The sequence below is a fragment of the Pyricularia oryzae genome, chromosome 2 (genome assembly GCF_000002495.2).
Source record: "Pyricularia oryzae 70-15 chromosome 2, whole genome shotgun sequence".
Taxonomy (NCBI): domain Eukaryota; kingdom Fungi; phylum Ascomycota; class Sordariomycetes; order Magnaporthales; family Pyriculariaceae; genus Pyricularia; species Pyricularia oryzae.
The window spans coordinates 6,785,975-6,799,015 of NC_017850.1; the positions used below are offsets into that span (position 1 = coordinate 6,785,975).

The window sequence follows — 13,041 nt, forward strand, 5'->3', positions numbered from 1 at the left end:
TCTCAAAATAGCTAAACACTAAATGCTAGATAGAATTAGACACAAATATGCGATGGCGTTAGCCCCTTGATGGCAGTCCGTTTCCCGGTACACATAAGCTGTTCCTTTTTAATTGACAAACTGAAGCTGGGAAATGTGGGGAGCTTAGCATCAGTGACAGGGCCTTTCCCCGCAACATGACCACAGCATCGACGTCATGAAAACGTACCAAAGCTCCTTGGAGACACGCAAAGCGCCCAAGCAGGCTGCTAGCAATGGGGTGATTGGAGCTCAATGATGTGAAGCTTAAACATTGATGGCTCTGTGTCTCGTGTTGGCACAGCTTATTACATACCTGTCTAGGCCTTGTTAGATCCATTTGCTGGTACCCACGGGATTGTTCGGGTTCAACCATAAAGCGGCGCAATCCTCCCGACCATTCATCTTTCCTTCCGTCCTCATTTGCATTCCTGTTTACTCCCAACTTCTCTTGACATACCATCCGTCAATCAATCAACACCCGTTCAAAACAACAAAAACTGAAACCTCAAAACCCAAACATCACCTCATACAAAGTCACCATGTCCAAGTCACGCGTTCCCATGATGCTCGGTGTTGCCGGCGTGAGCGGCGTCGGTTACTACCTTTACCAGGCTGGAGGAAGCCCAAAGGTTGCCGAGAAGGAGTTTGAGAGTACGTTATAAAACACGCGCAACATTTTCGACCAGCCAGACAACTGGAACTGACATAACACACAACCTCGCTCATAGAGGACATCCACTCTGCTTCGGCCAAGCTGAAGAGTGAGCTCCCTGGACGGGGCTCTGAGGCTCAGAAGGAGGCCGAGAAGCTGGGAGCTCAGGCCGGTGCCAAGTTTGACAGTGCCGTGAGTAACATTTATTACTTGCCTCTTTCGTGATTTTGTTTGTTGTTCACCTGCAGGAAAAGCCATCTACTCAAGATGGCTCAATCCACAATGCGCCGATTCCCAAGAACATCACATGCAACCTGGAAGGCTTAGAATTATAACACGCAAAATACAACGTTAGATCTCCAACGCAAAGAGCGAGGCCGCAAAGCTCAAGGCCGAGTCGGAAGCTTACGCCAAGGAGGCCAAGGCTGGCGCGATGAAGAAGGTCGACGAGTTCGACAAGAAGGTTGAGGACGGTGCCGCGAAGGCCAAGAGCGGCGTTTCCAGCTGGTTCGGCGGGAAATAAAGCAAAGGATCGTCTCATTTCTTTATTTTATCACAACGTCGCGTGGAAACAAACCAGCCCGTCATGATATGGTTGATTGCGACGTCCAGCTTTTTGTTCTGCATGCGTTTTACCTTGTAATCTCAGGCTACTAATTGGTGTCATTGGGGTCGGTGTTTATTTGATAGGGAGTACTTATGGCAAATTCAATTACACTTTTTTCGAACCAAACATGTATCGTGATGTGCCGACTGGTATCTTAGGCTGAGTAACCTGTGCGATTGCCAGGTATTGACAATGGCCATGTCCCGATACAAGCTTCGTAGCAGTAAATATACGTGAGCACTATTTGCTCATGTCAAGTCACTCAGTACGAGCCGCTTTTCGAGGTACACAAGAGCTTAGAAAGATGAAAGCCAATTATGTAAATCCAATCGTAGATACCTAGTGGTAAATGTTTTGCAGTATAATGCATGCAAGGCAGGCTGAGTAGAAAAATGCTCCCCTAGACCACAGACAGGGTGGGGCGCCTCCAAGAGTGGAGAATATCGGTGCGGCAGGCAAATGGCGTTGGATTGAAGCGTCGAAAATCGCGGGTGGGCAATCGCGTCGAGCGTCCGATCATCTTTGACTTTCTGTCATGTACAAAATTGCCAACGCTGCGACAAGTTGCCAATAACACTGCATCTAAGCGATAGTCGCGAGAGAAACAGCACCTTACCGGCTGGGCCAGCACCCGATAAAACTTCGACAAAATGTCGAACCAGTCCTTCCTTAATCAAGCAGCCCCCGAAAATTATGTTGCAGGTCTCGGTCGTGGTGCCACCGGCTTCACGACACGATCCGACCTGGGACCAGCGCGTGAAGGCCCAAGCGAAGACCAAATCAAGGAGGCCGTCGCCAAGAGATCTGCACAGCTTGGTCTGACGGGTGATAAGAAAGGAAAGAAGGACGAAGCCAAAGATGTGGACGACGGCAGGTATCAGGATCCGGATAACGAGACAGGCCTGTTCTCTGGTGGCATCTACGACAAGGACGACGAGGAGGCCGATAGGATATGGAAAGAGGTTGATGACAAGATGGCCAAGCGCCGTCAGAAACAAAGGTAGGTTTTCCTCCCGTTAAACAGTGCACCCGCCCAGTCACTTCCCTCCCTCTTATCGCGCCTGACGCTCACGATGAGAGCGGCTGAACCAAACAGAGTACCAACCAGCGTCTTCTGATCCACAGGGAGGCTCGTGAAAAAGCCGAGCGGGAAGAATACGAGCGCAAGAACCCTAAGATTCAGCAGCAGTTCTCCGACCTCAAGCGAGCGCTGGGAAGCGTCACGGACGAGGAATGGGCGACGCTACCTGAGGCCAAGGACTTTACTGGCAAGAACAAGCGAGCCAGGACCGCAGCCCACCAGAGATTCTACGCTGTGCCAGATAGCGTGCTCGCAGCTGCCCGCGACTCATCAGAAATGACGACTACGGTTAACGACGACGGCGGCGCCTCTACAACTGGTGACGGGACCATGACCAATTTCGCAAAGATCGGTGCGGCCCAGAACAAGGTGCTGCAGTCTCGACTAGACCAGGCATCTCAAGCAAGTGGCATGGCTAGCTCCCTAGGGACGTCGACCAGCGTGGACCCCAAAGGCTACTTGACATCTCTTGGGAAGCTCGAGTCGGCAGAGCAGGTCAGCGTGGGCGATGTCGACTTTGCGCGGAAGCTGCTCAAGTCTGCCACCGAGTCAAACCCCACAAACGCGCCGGGTTGGATCGCAGCGGCACGAGTGGAGGAGCTTGCGGGCAAGTTCGTCGCCGCGCGCAACATATTAGCGCGCGGATGCAAACACTGTCCTAAAAGTGAAGACTTGTGGCTGGAGAACATTCGACTTAACGAGGGACGTAACGCCAAGATCATCGCGGCGGATGCCATCAAGGCCAACATGCGATCGGTCAGGTTGTGGGTCGAGGCCATGAAGCTCGAGGCAGATCCCATGTCAAAGAAGAGGGTTATACGACGTGCGCTGGACCATATTCCCGAGTCTGAGGCCCTATGGAAGGAGGCAGTGAACTTGGAGGATGACCAGGACAACGCTCGCCTGCTGCTTGCCAAGGCGACAGAGTTGATCCCTGCCTCCATCGACCTGTGGCTCGCGCTCGCCCGACTCGAGACGGTTGATGGAGCCAAGGCGGTACTGAACAAAGCGCGCAAAGCCATCCCAACATCGCATGAGATCTGGATTGCGGCCGCTAGGCTACAGGAGCAGATTGGATCAGACCCGAACGGTATCGTCATGCAAAAGGCTATCGCAAAGCTTGCAGAGCTTGGAGCCATGCCGAAGCGAGAGGAATGGATTGGCGAGGCAGAAAAGTGCGAGGAGGAGGGCGCTGTTATCACGTGCAACAATATTATACGGGAGACGCTGGGATGGGGATTGGACGAAGATGACGATCGCAAAGACACGTGGATGGAGGACGCCAGGGCGAGCATCAACAGGGAAAAGTACGCTACGGCCCGAGCGATTTACGCATATGCGCTCAGGGTGTTTGTCAACAGCAAGACTTTATGGTTGGCTGCTGTGGATCTAGAGAGGAATCATGGCACCAAGGAGGCCCTGTGGCAGGTTCTCGAAAAAGCAGTCGAGGCCTGTCCGCACAGCGAGGTACTCTGGATGATGCTGGCCAAGGAGAGGCTTCTGGCTGGGCAGCTCAACGAGGCGCGCCTGGTTCTTGGCCGGGCATTCCAACAGAACCCCAACAACGAGGACATTTGGCTCGCGGCCGTGAAGCTCGAGGCAGATCACAACGAGATCGACGAGGCGCGGCGGCTGCTCACAGTGGCACGGCAAAATGCGCCTACAGACCGCGTCTGGATGCGCAGTGTGGCGTTCGAGCGACAGCTGGACAACAAGGACGCTGCGCTGGAGTTGGTTCAGGAGGCTTTGCAGCTGTTCCCGGCTGCGCCAAAGCTGTGGATGATGAAGGGCCAGATATACGAGGATATGGGCCAGGTACCGCAGGCCAGGGAGGCATACGGTACGGGTGTCAAGGCGGTGCCGTCTTCGGTTCCGCTCTGGCTTCTCTACTCGCGACTTGAGGAGCGCAACAAGAACGTGGTCAAGGCTCGCAGTGTGCTGGACCGAGCGCGGCAGGCAGTTCCCAAGTCGCCGGAGCTGTGGTGCGAGCTGATCCGGGTGGAGCGGCGGGCGGGCAACACAACGCAAGCCAAGAATCTCATGGCGACGGCGCTGCGGCAGATGCCGCGCAGCGGGCTGCTGTGGAGCGAGCGTATCTGGCACCTCGAAGAGCGGACCAAGCGCAAGCCGCTCTCGCTAGAGGCCATCAAACAGGTTGAGACGGATCCGCAGCTCTTCGTCTCAGTCGCGCGCATCTTCTGGGGCGAGCGTAAGCTGGACCGGGCGCAGACGTGGTTCGAGAAGGCATTGCTGCTCGACGGGGACGTGGGCGACTCTTGGGCCTGGTACTACAAATTTTTGCTCCAGCATGGCACCGAGGAGAAGCGCGCCGACGTGGTCGCCAAGTGCGTAGCTGTCGACCCGCGACACGGCGAGCACTGGCAGCCCGTCGCCAAAGATCCCAAGAACGCGAAGAAGAGCGTCGAGGAGATTCTCACACTTGTTGCTGCGTCTCTGGGGACAAGATGAACAAGTCCCACGTCGCATGGATTTTTAAATGCATGTATAAATATTGATACTAGACTTGTTTTATTACTCTGTTCTCGCGATTATACCTACCTACCTGGCTATCTTATTTACAAGAGCGCAGCCACGTGGACATTGAACAAGAAAACACCACGCATTCGGGCAGTTGGTAGTCTTTGCTGAGGAATTACAACAAATATGTCGCCCCTTTGTTGGCAGAGTTGGCCAGCCTTGATCCATCTTGGGCTGCACAGAATGCAACGCGACGCGACGCTCTCGTGCGTTCTACCATGGGGCCAGTCCCCGAGTTCGAACCCGTCCCGAGACATGCGTTTACTCGTGCGATACACATGGGCTTGGTACCACCAAGGGGCTGGAATATTGCAATTTAGTCAGGGAACCCCGATATTGCCACCTCCTGCAACTATGCTTATCGCAATGGCGACGTGGAGAGACAATTCGAATATCGCTCAGATGAACCCTGGCGTTGGGCTTGTAAATTGAGCCCGATGTCGACCGGACAAACGTCGATCATCTGATGGGCAAAATTGCCAAAGTACTTGGTGCGAAGTACAACTCTGGACGGGAGCGGCGAGATTGTTGTTTTAGAGTGTTCTGAGAAGTTCGAAAGCAAGGCTTCCTTGACACTTTGTTATTTATTATTTCGGATGATGGCCTCGACATGACTTGAAGCACTGCCATTGTAGGCATGTATTCGAGCCTATCTTGGGTGCTCAGGCATTGATGTGCACTTTTTTATGATTGGACGGGTGCGTACATGGTACGCCTTCATTGATGAGCACCAGAGACAGTTTGACCAAGAGCAAGGATCAATTTTGCTGCTGAGGACCCAAGGATGAAACAAACCTTCTTCAAAACGACCGGCCACTGACAGGTCATGTGGTGATGATGGAAGAAGTGGGGACCATCTCAATCTAAGTTTTCTATCAAATTGCGTGGTAACATTCAAGCGCTTCGAAGTTTGTTGGAAAAGTTGTTGCCCGGTTCATCCTTACTCGTCGCTATCCGACGTTGACTTGGACGGGGAAGATGATCTTGATCAATGGAAATAGAGAGAAGTTTTGTAGGTGGTACACTGGCCCAACAGCTAACTTGACAAGTCATGCTCAACGGATGCCTGGCGAAAACCAAGATCCAAGATCCAAGGTCTTGACCAGATCGCCGCAAAGTTTCGGGCATGTCGGAGATTATGATGCGCATTCATCCACCTTCAGTTTTCCTACATTTTGTCTTTTATTGCAGTAGCAATCGTGAGTAACTGAAGCTCAGGAAGACGATCTAATGACAAGAGAGGGCAAGTAATAAAATTAATAAGAAATAGGAAAGATCAGGAATGAAGCCAAAGTGTTTTTTTTTTGGCCTTGGTCGACATGTCAAGAAAATAATTAAGTTGTTCGATGGAAATACGCCCGAGCCCCTGAACTCCAAAACGCTCTCGATGGCAAGTCAAGCTAGTCAAGCAAGCGGCACCTAAACAAGGTTATACATGCCTTGTTGAACCTGCCAGAAAACACACCGACCCATACTCGAACAGGGTCAACTCCGTGCGCCTGTTCCCAAAAATACAAGTACAGAAAAGCCGAGAAAAAAAAGAAATGAGGAAACAAACTCTAATGGCGCATAACGTCCCTGCGCGTCATGTCCCAGTCATTCATTGTCACGCCCCACGCCTTTTTCAGGGCAAAGTTCTCAAAGCCAGAGTTTTCGTACGACCACTTGTAGTCGTAGACGTCCTTTGTCTTCCAGGCATCATCCCAGCCGCTCATGTCCCACTTGCCCTCTGCCTTTTCGTTGTGAATGTCGCTCTGGGCGCCGCGCTCCTTCATGCCGAGCCCGTTGCGGTAGATCCACTGCACGACCATGCGCTGCTGCACGCTGTAAATGGTGAGCTCCCCGGCCTTGGCCATTTCGTTCATGATCAGGTCCACGGGCATGTCGAGGTTGAAGTTGGTGCGGACCAGGAGCTTGGCCGCCCCGCGGAGGCTGATGATGTAGCCCGTCGTGCACACCATACCCATGGCTCTGAACACCACCCGCTGCCGATTCAGAGGCTTGTCCATGCCGATGTCGTTGAACTGGAAGCCGTTGTTGGGGCCCCAGGGGTCGTCGTACACGCGAAAGGACGTCGAGGTCTTGTCGCGCGAGTCGAAGCAGTGCCCGATAGTCAGGATGTCCCACAGCCCCGTCTTGGCCGCCCAGGGATCCTCGGGGTCGACGGGCAGGGGGTCGACGTACTGGTTCTCGAGGGCGGCGCGCTTGGCCGCGAGGTCGTCGTAGTCTTCGTAGTCGTCGGCCAGGTCTTTGGCGTGGGTGCGGCCGCGGGTGTTCTGATCTGCCGCCGACGACGACTTGTTGTGAGCAGGCTGGCGGAGGATGTCGGGGTTGTCCTGGACCAGCAGCTCGCGGAACGGCTTGTTCAGCACGCCCATCTGCTGGCGGATGTAGACGTCCCAGGCCGCGTCGGACTCGAGGATGAGCAGGGCCGGGATGCGCTTCTGCACCTGGTACTGCCAGAGGTTGGCGTGGGCGCGCCAGCAGCCGATCTCGCCCTTCTTGAGCGTGTTCGGCTTGCTGGTTGGGGGCAGGCCCTGGTCCCTGATGTCGGTGTCGACGACGGCGGGGAAGTACTCGACATCGATGTCGGACAGGAGGGACTGGATGGCGGCCGCGTCGAAGCGGTCGTGCCGGTGCGGGAGGTTCAGGAACTGGATCGAGTGCAGACCCAGCGTGGAGTTTGAGGCCGCGAGCCGCAGCTGCTCCTCGGCGTCCTCCTTCTTCTGCTGCAGCGCCTTTTGCCGCTCGGCATGAGCCTGGGCTTCGGTGCCCGCCTTGTCAAGCTTCCGCACGATGGAGGTGATGAGACTCTCCTGGTTGTGGACGTAGATGAAGACGTAGAAGAGAAAGGCGAATACGACCCACGCAGAGACCACGAATATCCCCGTGGAGCGTCGGGTGCTGAACATGTTCCGCATGGCGTACTTGTTGATCATCTTAAGTTATGGGACGTTGGATGTTGGGTAAAAAGAAGGATAGAATATAAGGCAAAAGTCAGGAGAGAGGGAGTGTAAGAAGTAGCTAAGACTGATTAGGGCGGTACCTTGGGGAGGTATCTTTGACACAAAGGAACAAGTACCCGTACTGTTGGCTATATCCTTTTTTTGTTTGTTTTAGTTTTTTTTTTTTTTTTTTTTTTTAGACTTGGTTAATTGGTTAATACCGCCTGGTTGTCAACTGAGCACCCGGCCAAACTGATGACTTGAATGATTGACAAAGAAAAGGAAATGAGTCGCCAAGGGGAAAAAAAAGAGAAGACGTCGGTTGAAGTTAAGCAAGGAGCCGATGTGTTGTATTAGTACCCGTATTCTGCTCATGTTTAGGTTCAGCATATGATCCCTATCCCATCCCTTCGCCTCCACTCCTTCCCACCCCTGAGCCCACACCACGACGCCTTTAATCCAGGATCTGGAATGTAATGGAGAGCTGAAAAAGTATACAAGGAAACAGGACACCAGAATTAAAAAAAAAAAAAAAAAAAAAAGCCGCATTTCCCCCCTGCTCCTCCCTCCCCCTCCTAAATTGCTGGTGTATATGTTTTGTGACACAACAGACATATCACAACCGACATCCAAAACAAGTGTAGAGCTGTCTTCAGCTGCCTTGTGGCTTTGCCCCTCGTATCTGTAGGAGTCCTTGGGAAAATGTCTCGACGCAGCGATTGGCCAAAGATTGAGTCAGGGCATGGGGGGCTTTTACCACTTACAGATGTAGTGATCCAAATGGGGCGAGCGGACAATGAGATGCGATAGAGTTTGTGAAACAGACCTGAAAAAGGGTTCCTGAGAGTGCCAAAAACAGCTAAAACAAGCGGGTATGCCAAAAGTCAAACTCCCGTAGTAAAAAAAAAAAAAAAAAAAAAAAAACACAAGGATATTGCAGCTTACCTCGTATATACGCGCGCGTACTTACTAACCCTCACGCAGAAAGGACATGTCGATCAAAATGTGAGCAGCGAATGAGAGGGTCACGAGCAGACAAAACACACGTTCGATTGTCGTGGCAAGGTATGTTTATTCCTTGGTTAATTGTTTTACAGTTATTAATACAAAAATAAAACAAAACTTTCCTCAACAAAACCCTCAATATAGCAGTCAAACACCGTGCAACGTCCAAAAAGAGGGAGAGAAAGACATCATTTTCTTTGGATTACCAAGGGCTGGTGGTCAGAGACATGGCTGCCCGCTGATATGCTGTCGGCGATGTCCATCGCAATCTGGGCAGGCCCGTCACGGTGGAGGCTGTGCCAAGGGCTGTCCCAAGGGAAGAGACAAGTCCGCCAATCCCATCTTTCACCGTCCGGCCAGCTGCATTTCAGCTCTGCTCTGTAACAAGTGATCTCTCAAGAACCAGATGCGATGACGTGAGGTTGAAAGAGAGAGACAGAGAGACAGAAAAAAAAAATACATACAAAGTTGGTTGGTGATGGAGATGTTGCTGGAGTATAAGATGAGATAAGCTAAGCCTAGCCTCGATCGATTCTGTTCATGTGCGGGGTGACAAAATGCTTCTGGAGTAATCAATTATTGCAGTCAGGTAGGTGGTGGAAAGGTCATAGTTTGGAAGGAGAGTCTAGACCTGGAATTAGAATCTAGACTAGAAATAGAATTGAAATAAGCGCACTGCCGCGCTGGAACGAAGCTGCGAGCGTAGGCGACTGACTGGCTTGAGAACAAAAGTAAAATTCACAAAGGGCTAGAACCTATCGATGCCATCCATGGCTTCAGTCCTGTCGTTGGTCAATTTCGTACTTTTTTTTTTATTTTTTTTATTTCCGGTAGGGGCTGCGTACGAGCAAAATCAAGAGAACAGTTTGCCTGACGACGTCATTTCGTTTTCATCCAATCAAGACAGATGAGATAGATTGGCAAATGGTGTTTTTTTTTTTTTTTTTTTTTTTTTTTTTTTTTGGTAAGGACTGGCAGGCGATCAATCGAGGCATGTGGGCATGTTTAGTTAGGTAAGTGGTTGGTCGGTCAACCCATGATGGGTCCCCCTCGATCCCTATAGGCTAACTGGTAATGCCAAAACGTCCCGCCCCACCAGCACTGAATAATCAAGATGCTTAAATTGCGGGGGGAAGCACCAAAAGTCGCAGCTGTTGATCCGCTGAGAATGCACCGGTACGTAAGCAAGCAGTATTGAAGCTTTCCACTTGGCGTACCCACTATAGACCACCACCCAACATGCTGTGATAACCTCGACTCATCTTGTCCATTTTCGTCGCCAACTACCAGGTAAATGAAGGCCCCGAGCCCAACAGCATGAGCTTGCATGTTAGCCGAGCAGAGTGCAATTGACCACTCTCCAGCATTGATGATTCGATAATACACTTTGGTAGGGTTGGGACATGGCCTCGGCCTATTGTGGCGCCTGCAACGGCAAGTGAAAAAGGTGGCGCGGGGGCATTTTTTTAACTCCATACCTGCCTACCTACGTGGTACCTACCTTTGGGCGCCTGCACAGGTATCGGTGTGGTAGGCAGACAGGTTGAGTCTGAGCAGGAGTGTGTGAGTGCGTGGCCATCATTCCTTTCTCCCTTGTTTTTTTTTCCCATGGAAATCTCACATCTGCATCACACCTTGGCGAACAAGCCTCGACCAGCCTAGAGCTACACCCACCTATGGTGCAGTTCTGGAATAAATCCCAGTCAGCCAGTAAGAATCGTCACCTGATTTGCAGGGTGCTTCGGTCCGTCTTGCTCCCTGTCCCGGATAGAAATCCGGAATGGCGAGCAGCATTCCTCAGAGGATGGAATGGCTGGGCAAGCTGGGCGAGCTGGGCAAGGTTTGTGTGGCTTGTGTGGCTTTTCTTCGAAAAAAAGAACCTCCCATCATTGGATAATAAGCGGAATATGCAGTCAAGCCTTTGTTAGGGCTGACTTGGTCCTTTGGTGAAGAAGCAAGATGGGGGGATTGACTGTTTACGTTCAGAGAGAAGCCACCTGTTTCAATAGCAGCCCATGCTATATCCGTCAACGACATGCTATTGTTTTGCACAAGACGCAGAAAGTGAAGTCACCCCTCGAATTTATCCATGTGCCATGAGAACATCCTCATAAGGACCTAAGCCACGCGGGCCCGTTTAGAACCCACATCACAGAGTAACGGCATTCACCATACTACACATGGCTTTTCCGGCGTACCTGTCCGGCTGGCAGAGAACCCTACGCCACAAGACGTGCAGGTTGAGCCCTCGAGTTTGCCTAGACCGCAGTCTCAGCTTTCGACGCCTTGATGCCTTGACGCCTTGAACGGTTTTTCTTCTTGTTCTTCTTTTTTTTTCCTTATTAGGTATACTTGGCAATTTATTTCCTTCTTTCTTCTTCCAGAGGGGGTGTTATCTAGTTTTTTTTTTATATATATATATATATATATATAAAAGTACCCAAAGCCAAGTCACCGGACTGTGTGCCATGGCTTGGGCCGGGTGTTTGCCCGCTTGCAAGGAACGTGACATGGAAAACTTTTACTCTTCTTTGTTTCTTGAAATGAAAAAAAGGCATGCTACCAAGTACTAGTATTTTCCCTACCAAGCCTTACCGCCTCTTGTAGGCACAAGCGTGGGGGCTGCATGGGCAAACGGTGAAAAAAAGGGGTCTGCGTGTTCCAGTAAGTAGCTACAGACAAGTGTGGAGTCGGAGACAAACAAGGCCTTTCTTTGGGCGTCAGACGCCTCGAAGGATGTGTGGTTCCTTTCCGGGCCTCTCCGAATTCTGGGGCTAATGCAATGTCAACAACTGGCAAACTCAAAAAAAAAATGTCCTTTTGCTCTGGCCGTCCGTCACCGCCACGAGCACTTGCTATTCCACATAGGCCTATGTAGCTGTGGTGTGGTTTTGGGGAGGGATACGCGCTGGTAGATTTGGCCTCGACGTGCTTTGTGGCTTTGTGTCCAGGCCCCAGTGCCCGTCAAGAGGCGTCGCTCGTCAGGATTGAGACTTTGGAGCAGACGAGGGCAGGACAGAGCATCAATCCAGAAATGTCACTTTGGTCAGTACCCATTTTCTTGAGGTACTTGTGCGTAACAGGACGACCGGGAATGGCCGACATGATCAATGTAGAGTCGGCCTAGCTCCATCTATCAAACGCTAAGTCGCCTGGCATGGTATGTGTAAGGTAGGTACCTAGGTACCTATATATAGCTCAAGCTCATCACCGAAAAAAGAGCGTCAAATACCCTCTAAGAATCACGATTCGTATGCGTTGGCAATGCCCAACTGACTAACAATAAAAGCATAATATACAACGACTAAGTGCCGTTCATGCTCACAACGGGCAAATTCTTTCGAAGCGTGGTAGGTATAAAAGGGATGAACTTTCTGCCGTTACGCCAGAGGCAGCAATATGTTCTGCTATACTTAAAGCCTGTTTTTTTATTGGAAAAAACTATAATAATCCTTGGCAGCTGAAAATCTTTGCTTGTAATAACGCAAGACTTTGTTCATGGTACTTTGTTCATGGTTATTATTTCTGCCAACAACCCGTTGTGTGTCGAGGCCGTGCCCTGCCCTCACCAGAGTCTAACTTGCATGGTATACAAGGTAGGTACCTACCTACCTACCTATGTACCTAGTGGTAGGGGAGGCTCAGCGAGCAGCCACCTTTTCTCTATAACTCAGGCCTCGTAACCGATAGCGCGTATAAAGATTTTTAGAATCACGATTTATACCATGCAATGCCCGTTGGATTGGTCATGAGAAATGCCCACCTGGGAGCGCGAAAGTTAGCTAGATCCTCATGACAGATGGATTCAAGCTTAATGAGGTCGATCTTGGAAACTCGTTGGAAAGGATACTAGGCCATGGAGGAATAAAAGCACGTCTCTTTGGCTATCCTTTGCTGCGGTCATTTATAGACCTGGGGACGATGGGGTTTAGCCTATTTACCGTGAACGAATATAATAATCCTACACATGCAGCTTACAATTTGCTTCATGATTGCGTATAGCCTCATTTTACTCGTGGTTGTTATTTCTCCTGACCGGCTTGTTGTGTGCCACGGCTTGATGTACCCAAGTTTGGTGTCGAGACCGTGTTGGCGTATAAGTAGATACTTTGTCAACATCTTGTCTGCTACTACGGGTCGAACCCTCGACCTTCCAGCTGAAGACCATTCAGAACCTTTAAATACCAAAATA

The 13,041-nt window shown here is 51.1% G+C and overlaps 3 protein-coding genes across 4 annotated transcripts; 2 read left to right on the forward strand and 1 right to left on the reverse strand.

Annotated features, from left to right (window-relative positions):
* Positions 1–240: 240 nt before the first annotated feature.
* On the forward strand, positions 241–1,408 carry MGG_07212 (uncharacterized protein). The gene is made up of 3 exons (XM_003715376.1): positions 241–672; positions 750–865; positions 1,029–1,408. The coding sequence occupies exons 1-3, from the start codon at positions 561–563 to the stop codon at positions 1,194–1,196; spliced, it is 396 nt and encodes a 131-aa protein (XP_003715424.1). The 5' UTR covers positions 241–560; the 3' UTR covers positions 1,197–1,408.
* A 392-nt stretch (positions 1,409–1,800) lies between these two features.
* Positions 1,801–6,291, forward strand: MGG_07213. Of its 2 annotated transcripts, none has more exons than XM_003715377.1 (2): positions 1,801–2,280; positions 2,377–6,291. In XM_003715377.1, the coding sequence occupies exon 2, from the start codon at positions 2,638–2,640 to the stop codon at positions 4,828–4,830; it is 2,193 nt and encodes a 730-aa protein (XP_003715425.1). In that variant the 5' UTR covers positions 1,801–2,280; positions 2,377–2,637; the 3' UTR covers positions 4,831–6,291. The 2 variants fall into 2 exon arrangements, with proteins under 2 accessions (XP_003715425.1, XP_003715426.1); XM_003715378.1 differs by having other exon boundaries at positions 2,406–6,291.
* A 167-nt stretch (positions 6,292–6,458) lies between these two features.
* On the reverse strand, positions 6,459–7,838 carry MGG_07214 (uncharacterized protein; the record flags this gene model as incomplete). Its single annotated transcript, XM_003715379.1, has 1 exon — positions 6,459–7,838. The coding sequence occupies one exon, from the start codon at positions 7,836–7,838 to the stop codon at positions 6,459–6,461; it is 1,380 nt and encodes a 459-aa protein (XP_003715427.1).
* Between the last annotated feature and the right edge of the window lie 5,203 nt (positions 7,839–13,041).

What these genes read in the sequence shown, in the direction of transcription:
- MGG_07212 (XM_003715376.1), top strand. Translation starts at nt 561, where the DNA reads ATGTCCAAGTCACGCGTTCCCATGATGCTCGGTGTTGCCGGCGTGAGC. An exon ending in TGCCGAGAAGGAGTTTGAGA is followed by an intron (nt 673 to 749) that starts GTACGTTATAAA and finishes CCTCGCTCATAG; the next exon opens with AGGACATCCACTCTGCTTCG. An exon ending in GTGCCAAGTTTGACAGTGCC is followed by an intron (nt 866 to 1,028) that starts GTGAGTAACATT and finishes ATACAACGTTAG; the next exon opens with ATCTCCAACGCAAAGAGCGA.
- MGG_07213 (XM_003715378.1), top strand. Translation starts at nt 1,931, where the DNA reads ATGTCGAACCAGTCCTTCCTTAATCAAGCAGCCCCCGAAAATTATGTT. An exon ending in AAGCGCCGTCAGAAACAAAG is followed by an intron (nt 2,281 to 2,405) that starts GTAGGTTTTCCT and finishes TCTGATCCACAG; the next exon opens with GGAGGCTCGTGAAAAAGCCG.